The sequence below is a fragment of the Pecten maximus genome, chromosome 19, assembly GCF_902652985.1.
Source record: "Pecten maximus chromosome 19, xPecMax1.1, whole genome shotgun sequence".
Lineage (NCBI taxonomy): Eukaryota > Metazoa > Mollusca > Bivalvia > Pectinida > Pectinidae > Pecten > Pecten maximus.
The window spans coordinates 4,504,030-4,525,415 of NC_047033.1; the positions used below are offsets into that span (position 1 = coordinate 4,504,030).

At 38.0% G+C, this 21,386-nt stretch overlaps 1 protein-coding gene across 1 annotated transcript; it reads right to left on the reverse strand.

The window, feature by feature from the left end:
• Positions 1-1,041: 1,041 nt before the first annotated feature.
• LOC117318054 (A disintegrin and metalloproteinase with thrombospondin motifs 18-like) lies at positions 1,042-21,222 on the reverse strand. Its single transcript, XM_033873056.1, has 12 exons — positions 21,141-21,222; positions 18,075-18,312; positions 12,875-12,968; positions 11,509-11,586; positions 8,533-8,672; positions 7,977-8,026; positions 6,463-6,568; positions 5,085-5,255; positions 4,672-4,816; positions 4,147-4,263; positions 2,505-2,556; positions 1,042-1,415 (listed from the first exon to the last, which is right to left on the reverse strand). Exons 1-12 carry the CDS (start codon positions 21,220-21,222, stop codon positions 1,042-1,044), a joined length of 1,647 nt encoding a protein of 548 aa, XP_033728947.1.
• Between the last annotated feature and the right edge of the window lie 164 nt (positions 21,223-21,386).

Genomic DNA, 21,386 nt, shown 5'->3' on the forward strand with positions numbered 1-21,386 from the left:
GAGTGGTGGTTGTGTTGTTGGAGTGGTTAGTTGTGGTTGTGTGGGTGGGGTTGTGTGTGGGTGGTAGTTGTGTTGTTGGAGTGGGTAGTTAGGGTTGTGTTGTGGGTGGTGTGTGTTGTTTGTGGTAGTATGTTGGTTGGTAGTGGTAGTGTTGGGTGGTAGTTGTGTGTGTGGAGAGTGGGAGTGTGTTGAGTGGTATGAGTTGTTGGTGTGGAGTGGAGTTGTAGTTGTTGGGTGGTGGAGTTGGGTAGTTGTTGTGGAGTGGGGATGGGAGTTGGTTGTGTGTGGGGTGGAGTTGTGTGTTGGTGGTGTAGGTGTGGGTGGTGTGGAGTTGTGGTTGTGGTGTGGAGTTTGTTAGTTGGTGGTGGTGTTGTGGAGGGTGGGGGGTGGAGGGAGTAGTTGTGGTTGGGAGGGGGTGGTGGTTGGTGTGGTCGGTGGTGTGGAGTGGATTGTTGTTGTTGGAGTGGTATTTGGGTGGGTGGAGTTGGTGGGGTGGTGGTGGTTGGGGTGGTAGTTGTTGTGGTTGGGTGTGGTGGTTGTGGTGGTGTGTGTTGGGTTGTTTGGTAGTGGTGTGTGTGGGAGTTGGTGTGTGGTGTGGCGTTGTGTGTGGTGTGGTGGGTGTTGTGTGTTTGGAGTGGTGTGATTTGTTGGAGTGGTAGTGTGTTGGAGTGGTAGTGGTGTTGAGTGGTGTTGGGGTGTTGTGTTGTGGGTTGTTTGTTGTTAGTGTAGTTTTTGGGTGGTTGTAGTGTTTGTGGAGTGGTTTGTGGTGTTGGGTTTGTTGGGTGTGTTGTTGGTGGATGTAGAGTAATTTGGGATTGGGTTGGGAGTGGTGTTGTAGTTGTTGGAGTTAATGTGTATTGGGAATTGTATGTTTAAAATATTTATTTTTAATTTGTTCCCGCTGGGGTGTTTGGTTTCGGTGTTGGTGTTCGGATTTGTTAGTTGAGGGTTTGTTCTATGTGGTTTAAAGTTTTAGTGTGGTTGTTGTGGTGTTTGGGTGGTAGTTGTGGTTGTTGGAGTGGTGGTTGGGTTGTTGGCGTGTTAGTTGTCGTGTGTTGGCTTTGTCGTTGTAGTTGTTGGTTGTAGTGTAGTTGTGGTTGTTGGAGTGGTAGTTGTGGTTGTTGGAGTGGTAGTTGTGATTGTTGGAGTGGTAGTTGTAGTTGTCGGAGTGGTAGTTGTGGTTGTTGCAGTGGAAGTTGTGGTTGTTGGAGTGGTAGTTGTGGTTGTTGGAGTGGTAGTTGTGATTGTTGGAGTGGTAGTTGTAGTTGTCGGAGTGGTAGTTGTGGTTGTTGGAGTGGTAGTTGTGGTTGTCGGTGCAACGTAACAGGTCTCACAACAATTTGCCAATCTGGTTGAGGAGTACGTGTCGCATTTCGTGACGTCACATGTGGAGGAACGGTCGCCAAATTGACAACCTGCCAATAAAAAAAATTAAAAAAAAGATAAAGTAAATTCGCTTCCCCTACCTGCGGTGTTTACATATCCCAGTGATTCGACATTCACAGACATCTTACCAATTCACGATTTCCACGACAGATGTCTACTACTACTGAACGTGAAAACCCAAAGTTTCCAGAGATGGATGTTGATGAAGACCAGGGAAAAGTGTTATTATCGACATCAGGATTCCATTTAGAAATAGTATACTTCCTAGTGCGTTATTAAGTCAGATGTATTCGAAACTTGTCGATAAGCCATGTGGTTATGTTTTCACCACCCATACTCTCATTTGAGATTGTGACTTCGGACGGATTTGACCCAGTTTTTTATGAATCAAAATACGCTTACTCTTCATGAACATCTGGTCTTATGTACTTAGTCTCAAAAAAAATCTTTATTCAATTTTCGTATTTAGCATTAAGGTTAGCTATTGACTTAGGAGAATAAGGTGTAAAAGAGGTAAAAAAACCCAGATCGGTAGATATATGTCTCTCGTATTAAATCATGGATTGGAAAGAAGGAGCTCTGCCTGATATACAATAAATGTTTTTATAAGTACAATTGGAGAAGAACGGACTTTACCCGGAATGGTCGTTTCAGAAGCGCTGCATGTGCCGCAACATTTTTCGTAAAAGGAAGATATGGTGCAGACGGTGTGGAGACCAAATGTGGCGACGAGGCCATCACAGGTGTAAGAAACTCCTTGCTGTTTATGGACGATCCCCGGTTCATTTCCGAATGGACAAACGTCTGCAAGAGTAGAGCTACGTTACAGTAAACGTTGAAATTTACATGAAGATTTCTCCAAAGCGTATTATTCTGATATCAATTTGCCAAATCTCAAACTATAAACGAAATCGATCGTGAAATTTTCCCCTACGACTGGAGTTTATAGTACATGGAAACGGGTTACGTCATAATACGCACAAAATAATGATATCATTTCCGTTAAAATGTCGTTGATTTAAACTTCTCCCTGCTTTATTTTGTAAGTTCGAGATATAACTTAACTTTTCAGAACACAATGTACATATCAAACAAAGATTCATGGCTTGATAACTTACCAAGTGAAGCAGGTGCCGTTGAATTGTAAACACAGACACCACGCACACACCACTGTAACAGTACGCATAGCATACAGTTAGTAATACTATTTTATAACATAAAAATTATAAGGTTTTTTTTAATACTATTGGGAGACAATCCTGGTTTTTTTTATGAATTGAAAGAAAAAAAAGAAAACTAGAGGTAAAAAAAAAGTCAACAATTAGAATCAGCACTGCTGAACCAACAATATAACTGTTATTTTTCGTCAGGCTCCAAGAACGCAGCCCGTCTGAATAGAAATTGTCTGTACAATGCGTTACCTTTTTACTACAAATGGACTAGTGTTTGATCTAGTGTATTATGTCTAACGTCCTATTAACAGCCAGGGTCATTTATGGATGTGTCAGGTTTTTGAGGTGGAGGAAAGCCGGAGTAGCCGGAGAAAAACCACCAGCCTACGGTCAGTGCCAGGCAACTGCTCCAAGTGAGTTTCGAACTCGCGACCCAGAGATGGAGGGCTAATGACAAAAAAACACTCGGCCATCGCGGCCCTTAATGTTGACTGACGTACATATAAAGGGTTTCGAGACATTAAAGTTGATTAACACTCTGGGAAAGTGGAAGATTGACTCAATGATATCATTGAAAATGTTGATATGCCTGTTGTTTCCTTTGTCGCCACCCTGGTGCATCTTTTTGATGATGTGATATTCCTAGATTTGACATAGAAGTACATGGCGAGAACCTTTAATGAAACAGAATGCGCTTATCCCTGGCAAAGTCTCACAGATATGGGCCTGTATCCACGAAACCATTCTCATGATTAAGTATGAAATTCAGTCTCAACCCAGCCTTTTTAAACTTTCGCAAATCAGGTTATCGCAGTTTTAAACATTTTTTTTTTGTCACAAGTGGTCTTTCCGGAGATTCAATCGAATTATTGAAGAAATAAATCATCTTTAATTCAACACAAAATGTGTATTTCAGCAAGAGTACGGTTTCAGGACTTCCTTGGTCTTATTACCATCGCACTTATTGAAGAGTGCCCATGTTAAGATATACAGTATTGTATTCATAATCTGTGAACGAAATATTTACCTGACAACATCTCTATAATCAATAAGAATTTCGGATTGATAGTTCAACTAGGTGAAGTCTGAGATCATAACTAAGTATTAAGCCATGCTAATTTGTTTTACCCCCCTTGTGATGAGGATTTACGTCAAACGATCACTCTATATTCTTCCAAAGATCTTATTAACGTTTACAACATAGAATGCAAAGAAATCATATTTGAATTAATTCGTATCACATGGAATGACTTTTATCATAATTAACCCGTACTATTAGGGTGGTCGGTGGTGAGGTTGACATTACACTGGCCCTTCAGGCCATGTTCCTCCCACCTCTATACACACCCTCTCCACGCATCTTTAATGGGTAATTAGTGATTTTCTTTGTCAGATAAAGTTGTTAAATACAATTTAATATTATCAATATTTAAGATTTACTTTTTTGTAAAATAAAGTCTTTATGTTTATTTATTGATTGATTCATTATCAATTTCAGTTGCTCAATTTCCAGAAGGCACTCTTGGCTCCGATCTCTGTCTCCATTTTAATCCCACGTTTCGCTTTTATGAAGCTCAGTTAACAATACCTTGTGATCACCACATGTGGTGCCTGTTGCCGGGACGTAGTTGAAACATAAATTACTCTCAAGGTCTTGACAATACATGGCGTAACACATGGTGGAGTAATCCTTCTCGTAAAATCTCTGAAACGAAAACCGGACCGGAAAAATCACCTTCATGAATAGAATTATCATTATTATGTTTTATTGTTATGTAGGTAGAATAATTCAAAATTTATTCAAAATTAATCCTTGTATTTATCTAAAATTCATTAAATATGTGAAATAACAAGGAAAAACACACTCCTGCCGAGTGCCCCGACAGGAATCGAACCCGGGTCTTCGGTGTGATAATCTCCGTTCTACCTTCTGAGATAAACAAGCAAGCTCCGTCACCTGAGTGACAGAGACCGCATTTAACTAAGCCACATCGGCCCGTTTCATTTAGTACAATGAGTAATCAATAGCTTAATCGATAATACTATTGATTCTTCTATTGATTTCGACAAAAATGGCAGAACCTTATCTTCTAAGACAAAAGGGTCACTTTACCCTGCATAGAAATGATCCATTTCCTTCCAGTCGCGCGCACTGCTCGTCCGGCGGGGTCAACTGACCTGGGATCTCCTGATCGTAAGGAGTCAAGGCCGTCGGGTCAAGAGGTTTACTCAAGGTCAGAAGACAATTGTTACCCTGACTGTAATATAAACAAGAGTTGTTATGAGCAAAGCGAGGTTCTAGTTTTCAGACATTCGGAAACATTCTAAGATGATAGAGCTCGTGGCACAGGGGCAAATTCATACCTTCTATACCCAAACTTAGCTACAATGTACATTTAGGTAAAATAGACAAGTATTTGACCGTCCATTTTCCCCAGACGTAATTTACATGGATTCCCTGTTGTTTACCCAGTGCCGAAATAAGCTCTTTACCACGTAAATATGATATTGATATGCCAAGCATACCTATTTAGTGTGGCGATTTGGTCTTCGAATGACGTCACAGAACAGCTGGAGAAAATCCAGGGATTTGAGGCGTCATCTTCAGTCATTGTCAAGGTCACCGGTGCCATGATGTATCCGAACGAGCTATTACACAGAGACAAGTTATATATTCCGTCATGTGGGGATCCCAAACTGAAAATGACACACACCATTGTTAATATTAACGCCGTATTAGCACGTGACAATCTGATTAAAACGTCATACATATGATCAACATCTGAACGCTATCAGAACACAACAATATGTAGGTTTATCCAGCAGTATGTTCCCATGCCATTTAAAATGTATCTTATTCCATAATATTCGCCAAAGCAACATCAATTGCGCGTTTTTGATAAAACATCGTATTGCACTCTAGCGCAACTTCGCGTACATGTGACGTCAAAGTTCCTTACCCCTTTTTACGTTTGAGTTTAAAGACCAGAGCATAGAATGCCAAAGGTATAATCCCACGCCATTTAATTGCATCTTAATCCATACATTCACCATAATGTCATCATTACCACATCTTTGAAAAAAACATTCTCGCATAACTTGACGAAATGTGTTTAACAAATCTGTTTCGATGATATTACTTGACCTCGCAGAACACTCGCACGAATGTCCAATACTATACAATTATTGACTTTTGTGGAGGGGTACACGACACTACGAACCTGGTCATAAGTTTGTTCATCGAGGCCGCAGAACACAAAAGGCAACTGTTTTGTAATATGGCCAACTAAAACAAATGAATAAAAAAAATCCCAAGGTTCCTGACCAAACTATGTTAACTAAAGTTTTTAAAGTCGGCGTGCAGATTGACCTTTGGTACTTTAATATGTGCGAAATAGTTTTGTTGCATCTGAAATATTTTACCGGGTGATCAACAATATCTTATAATTCCTCTTCGTTTATTCGAGCGAAACGTTGCGGTATTTCATCTGCCATTGTAAACAAAGCGATGCCAAACAATCGTTTGTTTCCAGTATTCCGATTCGCTGTTCTCCAAAGTAACACGTTGCGTGATTGGCGGCAAAGATTGGCGAACTGGTCGTGCTATAAATATGCCTGGGGATTTTCCCGTCTGAGCTATTTTTAGCACAAACACGTCTACTCACAGATAAATCCTTGTGAGGTAAACAGGGAATTGACCAATGGGAACTAAGGAAACAATCCATCACTATCACTACAATGCGACGCCCCCCCCCCCCCCCCTCAAAAAAAAAAAAAAAAAAAATGTGTTAGAATGGAAGTTTAGGATGTTTAAACTTTTGCTGAAAGAGGAAATTGCACATGTATGATTGCCGAAAGGAAGGGGTGAACTGGACTGTGTACGGCCAATTAAGGTGTCACTCACTTGTGTCCAAGCTCATGTGCAGCTGTAGTCATCATGTTGAAGTTGAATTTATCCTCACATACTGCAACGTTGTTAGTTTTACATATCCCAGGCCGGAACGCTAAACCTAGGGATCAAAAATCAAATTGATCTTAGTTAGGAAAAATGTTATCGGGAAATAAGGGGGTACAGATACTGTTGAAAAGTGTAAAGTATTTTAGGAGTTTATATGATATCAATAATTTCGTGTTGTTTTATCAGACGTCTATTGGATTCCAAATGATGAACATATATCTATTCAACAACAGATCACATCTAAAACAAGAAATATCTTTAAAAAAGATAAACGGTATAGTTTTAATGCTGGTGGTTATAATGTAAAACTGATGGTGAAATAAATAAAGAACTAAAGCGTTTAAGCACGAATAACAAAATTATATCAGTTTGAATCATTTTTGAAAATAATAAGACTGCATTTGAATCAGGAATATGATTTTAATAATGTGTCATTTAAAAAGATAATCTGTTTATTCATCTTGCATTCAATCTTATCTTTGTTTCGTTTTTAACCGTTCATCTGCATTTTGCATTTACCGCTACATTGACCAATCACATAATTCATCTTGACCAGTAACGCCACCTGTCGCGTCATATCCGGGGCCAAAAGAAAATTAAACGGCGATGCCGAAAAAGGAGAGACAGGATTTATTTATACGGGTATACATATTTATATGGATAGTGCCATACAGCTTGACCTACTATGCACTACCTATGTCAAGATATATATCGTGCAATAAAGTCAAAAGAGCTTGGCACAAAGTCCCGACCCGTCGGTCAATATAAATGCATCAGATCTAGATGTACATATACTACATACAGATGTATAAATAGATCATTGGTTGGGAATGAGTACAAAGTACCTAAATATTTTGTGTATTATTAGACAGAAATAACATATTTCTTTGTCTAGAGATTCTCTCACGGCAGAAAGTCAAAATATATTGCCTCCTTTCGTTACGTGCGTTATCGAAACTGTCCTAATATATATCATCTACACTTTACTTCTCCACATACTCCTAAAGGTATATCTGATGAAATTAAGGTAAAGTTATCTGGATGATTCTATTACTAGTATACATTACCAATTATAATTAAAGGAAAAAAAATATCATAAAGGACCTTAAAATAAGACTTAATTAAACTGGCGATATCTTCATTCCACATGGATGTACAGTTGATATATTTTTCTGCTTCAACTTTTTGGAACATCTCTTTTTTATATCAGGATAACGGATGTGATAAAAATAAAAATATATTTGCGCCGAAACGAAATATAAAAACGTGAAAACAAAATAATTGTGCTCGAGAACGAAATGATATTCGCGGGAACACAATATTAAGGTGTTCCGCGTCTCGTGCTACCATAAACAGGCCATCGCGAACATATCGCATGTATATATTAACGACTGTATTGTTCTAACCAAATAAGTGATTTTTTTTTCATCATTTCTATTACTTTTCTATTTACTACGTACCAGCCACGCCACCAGACACTGTTCCACCGATGACAGCCGTGAAATCATACCTGAAAGCCAAAATAAACCAGATTAAGACTTATAACGGCCTGCTTCGGTGTATCACAATCGGACATATTCGGAACTTTCCGGCATGTACCCGAAGATACCCGATTGTGGACAGGAACCATTCACAAGTTATTTCGATACTGCATGAAACATTTGTTCTTGTTTCCGTCCTTCTAGACGGAATTTGTGATTTATATCTAACGTATAAACAGCAAGCGACAAGTTCTGTAAATGTTTCGTGAAATGGAGGGCAACAAAACCAAAACCGTACAAAATTGCCGGTTCATGTTCTCATAACCATTCACAGCAACGTCATAAGTACTAGAGGAATTTTATTTAGTTTTATTACTGTAAATCTAACTGAAATTAAATCTCTTTTTTTCCAAATGGTTTGGAGCAGTTCGTAAAATGGATATCTAACCTCAATGATAAATGAATGGGAGTGACACATCGATCTCTATGTAGGTCATATCAGTTTAGAAGGTTAGGTGTAGTGACCTTGACCTACTTTGAAAATAGCATGGCGTGATCGTGTCCAGGAAGGTTGGTAGCGGTTTGGTGCCATGTCGTAAAATTCACGAGAACGGTCGCAGCGTCCACCTTTCCGTCGACCACTGTATCCTCCGTCCAGGGAGAGCTGGCCACGGTCTGTAAAGAAAGACAATAAAAGATTACATTCTTTGACAAGAATTATTGTATCGCCTCGTTGGAATTGATATATCTATACAATTCCATGGAATTTAGTTGATATTTCGGATGCCTTGATCGGTATATGTTCATATTAATATGATTTGATGAACCTAAAGAAGCTCAATACTACCAGTATGAACGCGATATAACTCAATACTACCGGTGTGAACGCGGTATAACTCAACACTACGGTCGTGAACCGAAAGAAGCTCATTACTACCGGCGTGAACCGAAAGAAGCTCAATACTACCGGCGTGAACCGAAAGAAGCTCAATACTACCGGCGTGAACCGAAAGAAGCTCAATACTACCGGTGTGAACGCGATATAACTCAATACTACCGGTATGAACGCGGTATAACTCAATACTACTATTGTGAACGCGGTATAACTCAATACTACCGGCATGGCCGCGGTATAACTCAATACTACCGGCGTGAACGCGGTATAACTCAATACTACCGGGGTGAACCGAAAGAAGCTCAATACTACTGGCGTGAACCGAAAGAAGCTCAATACTACCGGCGTGAATGCGGTATAACTCAATACTACCGGAGTGAACGCGGTATAACTCAATAATACCGGTGTGAACGCGGTATAACCTAATACCAATGGCGTGAACGCGGTATAACCTAATATTACCAGTGTGAACGCGGTATAACCTAATATTACCAGTGTGAACGCGGTATAACTCAATATTACCGGCGTGAACACGGTATAACTCAATACTACCGGTGTGAACTCGATATAACTCAATACTACCGGCGTGAACGCGGTATAACCTAATATTACCAGTGTGAACGCGGTATAACTCAATATTACCGGCGTGAACGCGGTATAACTCAATACTACCGGTGTGAACTCGATATAACTCAATACTACCGGCGTGAACGCGGTATAACCTAATACTACCAGTGTGAACGCGGTATAACTCAATATTACCGGCGTGAACGCGGTATAACTCAATACTACCGGCTTGAACGCGGCATAACCTAATACCACTGGCGTGAACGCGGTATAACCTAATACTACCATTGTGAACGCGGTATAACTCAATACTACCGGCGTGAACGCGGGATAACATAATACCACTGGCGTGAACGCGGTATAACTCAATATTACCATTGTGAACGCGGTATAACCTAATACTACCAGTTTGAACGCGGTATAACTCAATACTACCGGCGTGAACGCGGTATAACTCAATGCTAACGGCGTGAACGCGGTATAACCTAATACCACTGGCGTGAACGCGGTATAACCTAATACCACCGGCGTGAACGCGGTATAACTAAATATTACCGGCGTGAACGCAGTATAACTCAATACTACCGGTGTGAACTCGGTATACTCAATACTACCAGTGTGAACGCGGTATAACTCAATATTACCATTGTGAACGCGGTATAACCTAATACTACCATTGTGAACGCGGTATAACTCAATACTACCGGCGTGAACGCGGTATAACATAATACCACTGGCGTGAACGCGGTATAACTCAATATTACCATTGTGAACGCGGTATAACCAAATACTACCAGTGTGCACGCGGTATAACTCAATACTACCGGCGTGAACGCGGTATAACTTAATGCTAACGGCGTGAACGCGGTATAACCTAATACCACTGGCGTGAACGCGGTATAACCTAATACCACCGGCGTGAACGCGGTATAACTAAATATTACCGGCGTGAACGCAGTATAACTCAATACTACCGGTGCGAACACGATAGAACTCAATACTACCGGTGTGAACGCGGTAGAGCTCAATCTAATATCTGCTTGAACACGAAAAAAAATCAGTAATACCTGCGTGAACGTTTTAGAACGCAATGCTACCGGCGTGAACGCGATGAAACTCAATATTACCGGGGAAACGTAATGTAACTCAAAATTACCGGCGCGAACCCAATAGAAACCCAATATACTACCGGCGTGAACGCAATATAACTCAATACTACCAATATAATTCAACACCACTGATGGGAACGTCTAGAATTCAATACTACCGGCGGGAACGTCTAGAATTCAATACTACCGGCGTGAGAGCGGTATAAATCAATACTACCGGCGGGAACGTAATATAACTCAAAAACTACAAGCGTCAGCGAAAAGAACTCAATATTACCGGCATGAACGCAAAAGAACTTTATACTACCGGCGTGCACGTGGTAGAACTAAATACTGATGTGAACGTACATAATGTAATAGAACTTAACTACTGGCGTGCACGCCGCAATATTCAATACTACCGACACAAACGCGTACTCGAAATTATCGAAGTATAGACAGTAGAACTCGATACTACCGGCGTGAACGCAATATAACTCAAAAACTACCAGCGCAAACGATAAAAAGGACTTCATACTACCAGCGTGATCGCGGTAGAGAACACGATATAATTACTGTCATAAATACTCAACACGTCTTCATATGTACAGATGTATTTATACTGTCACAACGTTTTAATGGGTGTAATGTATGACATAGGTAATATTCTTGGACTTCAGACTGGTACTGTAACCACATAGACGAGCAAGATACTTCGTAGTTCCTTTATCCGCTGCCAATTCCCGATACTTTGGTTCGCTTTTAAAATCCAACAGTGCAGTCAAGCGGAAAGAAAGTGCACTGAAGTGGGTAATCCTGTCTAAACTAAATATCGTTACTGGAGTAAGAGATCACGAAGCTACATACGGGTCACTAATCCCAAAAACGAGGCAATCACAAGGCTACATACGGGTATCTAAAATGGCGATCATGAAAATAGTTCGAATTCATTGGTACTTACGTCGGCGATCACGATATCAGCGAGGACCACATCGATTGAAATAACGGATGACTGCAGGTCACTATATTTCATGTCTATCTGTAAATTGATAAAAAATCGTAGCTATAACAACGCTTAGCCGGCTACCAAAGCTTAACTCATTGAATGATTATATTTATAAGAACAAACATTATATATATATATATTTTATATAATTATGGCGTAGCTATAAGTATATAGTCTATACATTTTATATAATTTATAATGCTTGGCTAGGAATAAAATATTTATATTGTGTAAAAAAAATTATATTAAAAAGGAATCTTTACGAGCATGCGAATGTTACTACATATACATGTATGTATACACCTGTTCTGGCTAAGCGGTCATGTACCGTAGATCGTGAGCTCAAGGTCCGGTCAGGACAAAAGTCCTTATTAAAATGGTCTTTCTTCTTCGTTTATTTGTATGCTGATCAGAAGAAGACTCCTGGTATCCTAGCCCGCCCAAAGCACTTAAAATCCCGTTCATGAATTAAAAAGCAGAGAAGCTACACCCTACCGGATCTCTTTAGAAGTGAGTTACAGATACAAATGTAGTTTTAACTTACACTCGACAAAAGGATGGCGAGCGTTATCAAAGATTCACATGGAGACCAAAGAACAAGAACAATGGGACTGGGACCAGGTGTTTCGGAAGAGAAAGCGCTTATCCGCTTCATTGAAGACACTTTGTAAATCTAGGAATAATTCAGGTGATGCCACGTATATATCATAATACCAGTAACGAACTTCGGATAGGAAAAAAACGAGATTTAATTGATTAGATTTTATTTCGTTTTCAAAGATATTTTTTAAACATGTAACAGTAAATATAAGGTGTGTCTCAATGGTAACGCAGTAAACATTTGTGTTAAGGATTGGTGTCATTTTTTAAAGTTTCATTTGGGTATGAAAAGCGGATTCTTGCAAAGTTTGCAAACATAATAATTTACATCAACGCTTATAATTAATTTTGAAAACTGATTTTCAAAATTAAAACATGTTTTTTTGTACAAATGAACTGATCTAATAAGGAATTCTTTTTCACAAATCAATACGCAATGTCAATGGCCGTATTCTGACGTCACCTATTTCGCGCCGTTTTCGGATTTTTTTTTCATACAGGTAAGAAAAAAAGATAACCTCAACCAATCAGAAAGCCGAATTCTGCGTACAAACACTGGACAATTTATCATTATCTCATAAATGTATGTAGCTATATAAATAGCCCTTGTCAATACTAGCGGTAACTCTCCAGCTCACGTTAGACTAGTCAGACCAGGTTCCCAGGTTCGATCCATAACGGATTAGATTAGATCATGCTCTATTCCATATACATGTAATACCTCGTTGATGACGTATGCGTAATACTGACGAATAGACTCTTTTGCTTCAATGGCCTTGGCTGAAGAAGTACTGGCCGTGCTGACGTCATACCAACTGTTAAAACAAAATGAAACGTTAGAAAAAAAAAAGAAGAAAAAAAAGGGCAACCGTGGCTAGCGATTTTCAAATGTGCTTGACGTAACAATATATGACGTCATCAGCAAAACCATATCCTACGCCATTCACGATGTTGTGGATTGGAGTAGGAAATATATTGACTATATTGTGTGAATGGCATTAAACATATAATAGAAAGGTTAATAGGATCCTTTAAAGCTATTGATAGGTCGTTTACGACAATCGCAGCGTATATCTATTTAGCTTAGAGCGGGGCGAGATCATCTACAGATAGCTGACAGCCGAACTCTACAGATGTTTTGATAACTAGGATTAAATTATTTCATGCCACGGGTAAGATTTCAAATCACCTGAGTGATGTTACATTGTACAATATGTAGTCTACTTCAGTTGATCGATTATAGTATATATGAAATACGTTTAGCTTCCTCAAAAACGAGATTTACACATTTTGATAAAACCGCGATTTTTATGGGTACATGATATAATATGAGCTTTAGATGATCGAATATGATATATACAGTATAAAATAAGCAAAGTCATGTATGTTTTCACAAAGTTAATTTGAATAAAACCGCAAATTTTAATTTCTGGCTTGGCCACGCCCTCCTTCATGTAGATATGCGTGTCTGATTTCCTCTAATTGTAAGATCTTTACATGTATTTCATTTAATGACAAAGCACGTGCTTATGGACGGTATTATGAATAGCATTTATTACATACGCAAATTTTGCATTAATTAAATGAATAATGTTTGAAAAAAAAATGAAAAATGAAAATTTCAATCTGATTTTTCCATCATTAAAAGGCACCAATCTCACGGTACACAGAAGGTACCTGCTGGGTAAGTCTCAATTCCATTCTGCGTCAATAGGGCAGGACGTCTCCAGTAGCTAAACCAAATGTCAGTAATTACGCATGACGAATTTTAGATTATTAATCCTATACCGTAAGGATTTATTTGAAAAGAAGTTTCTCAGTCAAATAGTGTAAGGTCATCATGTAAAACGTAAACACTTTTAAATGGTGGGGTGTTGTTAGTTTGTTTACGGCATGCTCTCCGGGGAAATGGCCAAGTCTGTATTAAAATAGTTACCCAAACAGCACGGCATTTTCAAACGAAAACATGAGCATACAGGGAATGCAGTTAGTTACCGTACATGGTTTGTTTGTTGTATATTTTCGATTTCAACACGCCCTTGTTTACTTCAGACGATTGAATGTGTTTTGACGTACAACACGATTCATGAATCTTATAGTTTTACACATACCAGGATCATCATTTCGAGTTTTCTATCTCCTATTCAAAAGAGTTCCATCAATTTTTCAGATTTGTCCTGTGATTAAACGATACACAGGGCAGACATTCTTTTCTGATTATTGTTGTCCTTAGTCGTGTCCGTGTCCTACCCCATTCCCATTCCGTCGTCGGACGACTAGTTTTCTCGAGGACGTTGAACCCCGTAAAGATCCCGACACTCATCCAAGGTAGGCCGAATATATATACAATGCATAATAAAAACTCGGACCTATAACTTAGATCAGCTAGTGCTGATATAATTCCAGTGTTATCCATTAAGGAGTGTTCAAAAGACTAGTCTCGCATTCCCCAGAGTCTCGTCCTCGCTCGAGACTGCCTCAAACGAGAGTCCACTACATATACGCACATATCAAAATGAATTGAGATTTAGATACCAAAGAGAAAAAAAAATCGATCTTAACTTTATCATACAACTGTGTTGTGTTTTGGTCGTTTATGACTCGTCAATAATGCCAGGAGCATAAAGTGTTGACATCCAGGAGGGGACATTGGTTACTCTCAATAGGTCAATAAAAATGACAAAATATGGAGGTGAGGCGGTCGGGGTGAAAAAGCTCCAATACATTTGTGATTAAATAAATTTCATACTGTTCAATATTTTAGTTCAAAAGAACGTCAAATAAACAAAAATGTAATTCTTAATAATTGATAAACATGAATAGACATATCCCCGATGAAGTATACAAACTGTTGTTTGTGTCACTGTGCAAATAATGAAGATTGGAAATTGAACGATTATACCACATCCCATCCTCGGCCCCAGGTGAAATCGCACTATCGCTTATTTACACCTGGGGCCGATGATGACCACATCCGGGACATCTTAAATCTAGAAAGAATATGTTGACATCCTAAGAACAATAAAAATGGATTGTATTGTTGCATAAATATATTGTGCTTCTGACGTTATAATAGGAAGTGACTTAATAATTACTAATTTATTGTCGGCTAAATAATTACGTCATCATTTCAGGTCTTCACGGCGACCTATCACGCACCGAGGAAGATATTATTCCACAAAAATACAAATAAAAGCAAACATATGAGTCAGTTTAAGCAAATTTTAGACTACTCGATGCTGTGTACGTTAATCAAAAATATATCTTTGGTACATTTATTAAAATGTTTTTGATGGATGGTATGTGAATATTGCTATTGAATGGATAAATGATTGCCGTAAACATTAATTTAGTTGTTTATTTTTTTTATCATTATTTATATAGAAAAAAATATATTAAGTACGCGAAGCGATAACCAATCTTACATACTGTTTGGTTGACTGACTGGTGTTTATCTGAGGACAGATTTTTATAGCCAGCAGAAGAAAAACAAAACGCAGAATAAATATGCCCATGCAACAATATGATACATTACACATGCGCAAATATACCTATCCACACATATATTGGCCATTAATATGCTAATTGGTCTGGGTAATGATTTACCTGAGCGGCCGATGACCCGGGGTCGACCTCAGGTTTTCTCCTTAATAGCCGTCGAGACCCATACAATTATTTAGTTCCGTGCCATTAGTAAGCTGTATTCAAATATTACTGTCAAAGAAATGGGCGAAGGTTTCTCTTCTTTTTTTGTAGCATCCTATTTTCTCATCAATAATATCGCCCATAAATCAGTTCTGCTTGTGAGTCAAAAATCCAAAATGAGTTCAAAAACAACAATTTTGTTTTCATTAAACACTCGACGACCAAAGAAAAGTACGTTTTGAGGACAGAAAAGTCATAAGCCACGGTCATGTTTTGTATGCATATGAAAAATATGATAAACCAAATATCATTATTATGAACTATTGTTTACTAATTAACTTAACTCAGATATCCGTTTGTAGACTTCATCAATCTGCAACAACACAACAGGGATTCAAACTTCGTCCCATAGATCTCTAACCAATATAACAATCGTGCTATCTCGGTCAATTCCGTCAATGTTCGTAACTGCTTCCGAGACTTGACGGAACAAGCCGAGAAATTACCATTGTCCTCAAAACGCAATAGCTGCCCTATGTGTGTACTACCTGGATATGGTATTGTGTTACACTTTTTCATATATTGTGATTAATATAGATATCTATAAGTACAATATAATTATAAAGTTGTAATCATATTAACTTTTTGTCGACCATTGAATGCCGTACTTGTAGATATATGGAATGTTTATATCTAAATTACCGAATAGAGAATAACAAAACCGGTTTGTCAAGTAAAGCTTCAATAAATCTGATATACTAATAAAGCTAACTATGTCTTGAGCTTAATGTGGCCTTTGGGAGGGGTATTATTCTCTAAAGTTTGTTTCTACATAAAACAGCAGGTTAACTGCAGATCAAATAATGTCCAATAGGTTGATGTCTTACTGCCACGCAAAAAAATATGTGCAGGTTTGTATGATGTGAGAAAATGATCTCGCCAGGTGGCACAGGCAATTACCGTACGGAATATTAACTTGCAGAATATAGACATGTAACTTTAAATATTTTTCAATAAGATCCACAATGTGTCACAAACACTACGCATCCCCTCTATATTTTAACATATGCTAAGGTTCTTTTTGATTTCCATCACATCCCTTGTTGATTTTAACAGTTTTGTTCCCAAGCATTATTGACGAGCCCCAGTAGTATTCGTTTTTCTTCTGTAACTGTATCTAAAGTTATACTTAAATCATTAATCTTAACACAATACCCATCTCGACTTTAAATTAGTGATGCTGGTAATTCATATTTAAACGGAACTGTTCTTAAGAGGTGGATGTTACGGCTTTGTCAAATACGGTACGGCCCGGCATAACTTTGATGGATCGTTCGTCAACTAAATAGACTCTTTTATCGGCAACTAATCAGTGTCGTATCATCGTAAGAGACCTATGTGTGATGAAATGTCAGATGTTATGAGAAAGGTTATCATAGGCGTCAATGACCACACACCAAGCGATTCATTTGTGCACATAGGGAGGCGTGATGTCACAAGAACACTTTTTACGGAATATTCCCTTCCAGAAATTATTACGCATCTTTATCGGCCAATCAAAAACATCTTAACAAACGCTACCTCCATTTCCATGCAATGAGCTGATAAGGAACTGTAAACTTTTCAGCCAATAGGAATGTATAGGACTACATCATACATTTATGACGCTTATCAAACAAAAACGCCAATTTACTGTTGTTATAGACTACTAATCTTCCAACTATTATTGCTATAGTGCACGGAAATTATAGCCCCCCCCCCCCCCCAAAAAAAAGTAAAAAAGAGATATAACACAAATTTTGATTGGTCAATGAAAACTGTTTACGGTAATGCATAATCACTATGTACTACCATTTCCTTATTCCTACGTCAGATGTCTTCCGCAGTATGTTTCGGCGAGACAGCACTATAAAGCTGTCATCGATTCCACGCTAACATATCGGAACAAATACCAACGCCACAGCCTCCCAAAACACACTTAGTCACCACACGCATGTATCTCGCACACGGCGAGGCCGGCCTTAAAAAACCTTACCAAAAATGTCTGATGGATTCCTGGTCAATGACCAACACATATCCAGAGAATGACGTCATTAGAAAATAGGAAAGCACGGGATATCAACCTATTCCGCCTCGAATGGATTCATAAAAGGTAGGTGAGATGAAATAGAAGTCTGCAAAAATGCACAAAAAAACAACAACAACAAAACAAATATAGTCGAAGACCGAATTCCCTCCTGCATGACTTATCAATAAATACATAGAGTGACACTTACTATTTATATACAGAATAGTCTGTAACAACCAGAAATTCCAATTCATGGTTAGTGACACTCCGTTTGACGAGATGATGTTTCGAAATCAAATCTGGGATCGCGTCTGCTACGTCATCCAAGGTAGCGCCATCAAGCGTGACATCATTGAATGTGACGTCATGATGTATGGCGTCGTCTGATTTGACATTATCTGAGGAGAAGTCTTCTTTCTTGTTCTTGTCGATGTCATCTTCTTTGCCTAAAAAACACAAAATTTAAAGATACAGAAAGAGTGTTTTCTTAAATCTGATGAAAGACAATTCTAAGACTATAAAATGGTGGTTACACGTGGTTGAGTACAAGCTGTCACTTGGTGATTACATGTGAGCCGAAGAATACGTCCGATACTTGTTAATGGTAAATTAAAGTTAGTTTAAAGTTTATTACCAGACTACTTCGGTGTAATTACGAGAAACCCTCAATGTTTTAGGGAGATTCAAAGTTAATACACTGTGTATAATTAAGCTTATGAGTCATTACGGTATAGTTTAGTGGTGCATGCATGTTAAATTATGACAAACCTAAGCGGTACGTGTAAGTTAAATCATGGTACAGCTATGTGGTAAAAGTGATTACATACTAGCTGCAAGTTAATTACGAGATGTCTATATATATTTGATGTAACTGCTATTTATAAGATTCTTATAAATAATTTACGTAACTGCTGATTTTGAGATATTCATACATAATGTATGCAACTGCTAATTATGAAATTGGTAATTAGAAGATAGTCAAACATAATTTATGTAACGGCTAATTACGACAAAGGTGTAACTGGTAAATCAGAAACAGTTATAACTGTTGATTTCTATATAGATTTAAAGGACAAGCACGAGATAGATGGTATATGTATCACGATGTACAATGTAGAGAACGTAGGATAAAACATGACATTGCTGAAAAATAACAATGTTGACAAAATCAGCTGTTTAGGGAGATCTTGGTACGAGGTGTGGTAGATGAGAAGAATCATTTTCACTACCGGGACACACTGACCCTTTATATGAATCCGTGGTCCATGTCAAGTATGGAGCGGCTCCCGCAGGTCATGTGAGGTCTTGTCAATAGGGACGTGACCGTACATGGGATTATCGCATTCTAATGATATGCGTATGAATATAGTGTATGTTTTGAGCGAGATATTTTTCATAGATATTTTGATAGACCACCCACAATGTATAAATAAAAAATACTGAATATTTCTCCTTTAAAGAGGGAGCCTGAAGTTGGATCCGAGTTCCGTAGTTCCGCGTTCCGTTTCAGTAAAAAATGTATAGAAAAAACTCCTGACACATTTTAAAACTGTACACTAGTACTGATGACACATCTAAAAGGAATACACCAAAATGACATATTACAAATTTGTAAGCAAGAAAAGATGACATATTTCAAAAGTTTACACAATAACGGATTTCAAAGCCTTACACAGGGACTGATGACACATTTAAGAGTGTACATAATCATTGATGACAAATTAAAAAAGTGTACACGCTAATTGATGAAACATTTCAAAAGTGTACACAATAACTGATGACACATTAAAAAGGTGTACACACTACTGTAATTGATGACACATTTAAAAGTGTACACAATAATTGATGACACATTTAAAAGGGTGCGCAATAATTGTTGACACATTTAAAAAGTGTACACACTAATTGATGACACATTTAAAAAGTTACACACTAATTGATGACACATTTAAAAAGTGTACACACTAATTGATGACACATTTAAAAGTGTACACAATAATTGATGTACACTTTAAATGTGTCATCAATACAGTAGTGTGTACACCTTTTTAATGTGTCCCCAGTTATTGTGTACACTTTTTAAATGTTTCATGCACTTAGCGTGTACCTTTTTAATTTGTCATCAATGATATTTACACTCTTAAATGTTCCATCAGTCCTGTGTAAGGCTTTGAATCCTTTATTGGTAAACTTTTGAAATATGTCATCTTTTTCTTGCTTACAAATTTGTATATGCATTTTGGTTTGATTCCTTTTAGATGTGTCATCAGTGCTATTGGTCCAGTTTTAAAATGTGTCAGGAGTTTTTTCTATACATTTTTTTTACTGACACGGACCGCGGAACTACGGAACTCGGATCCACTTCAGGCTCCCGAGGAGCTTGGAGTGCATTAGATAGGGCCAGAGAAGTTGGGAGAAAAAGTCTTTAAAGAGCAATATTCATATTTTTTATTTATACATGTGGGGTCTACCAAATATCTATGAAAAATATCCTCGCTCAAAACATACACTATATTCATACGCATATCATTAGAATGCGATAATCCCATGGTACGGCACGTCCCTTTGACAAGACCTCACATGACCTGCGGGAGCCGCTCCATACTTGACATGGACCACGGATTCAAAAGGGCAGTGTCCCTGTAGTGAAAATGATTCTCTCATCTACCACCCTCGTACCAAGATCTCCCTACCCGCTGATTTTTGTCAACATTGTTATTTTTTCGGCAATTATGTTTTATCCTACTTCTCCTACATTGTACATCGTGATACATATACCATCTATCTCGTGCTTGTCCTTTAAATCTATATAGAAATCAACAGTTGTATAACTGTTTTTACCTGATTACCAGTTACACCTTTTTTTTTTTTTTTTTTGTCGTAATTAGCCGTTACATAAATTATGTTGACTATCTTCTAATACCAATTTCATAATTGCAGTTGATACATTATGTATGAAATTCTCAAAATCGGCAGTTACGTAATATTTATAAATCTTATAAATAGCAGTTACATCAATCTATATAGACATCTCGTAATTAACTTTGCGCTAGTATGTAATCACTTTTAACCACATAGCTGTACCATGATTTAACTTAACGTACCGCTTAGGTTTGTCATAATTTAACTGCCATTGCACCACTAAACTATACCGTAAGACTCATAAGCTTAATTATACACAGTTTATTAACTTTGAATCTCCCTAAACCATTGAGGGTTTCTCGTAATTACACCGAAGTAGTCTGGTAATAACCTTTAAACTAACTTTACTTACCATTAACAATATCTGAGTATTCTTTCGCCTCACATGTATCACCAGTGACAGCTTGTACCCACCAACGTGGGTAAACCACCATTTTATAGTCTTATAATTGTCCTTTCATCAGAATTATTTAAGAAAACACTCTTTCTGTATCTTTAAATTTTGTGTTTTTAGGCAAGGAAGATGACATCGACAGAACAAGAAGAAGACTTCTCCGCAGTATAATGTCAAATCAGACGACGCCATAACATCATGACG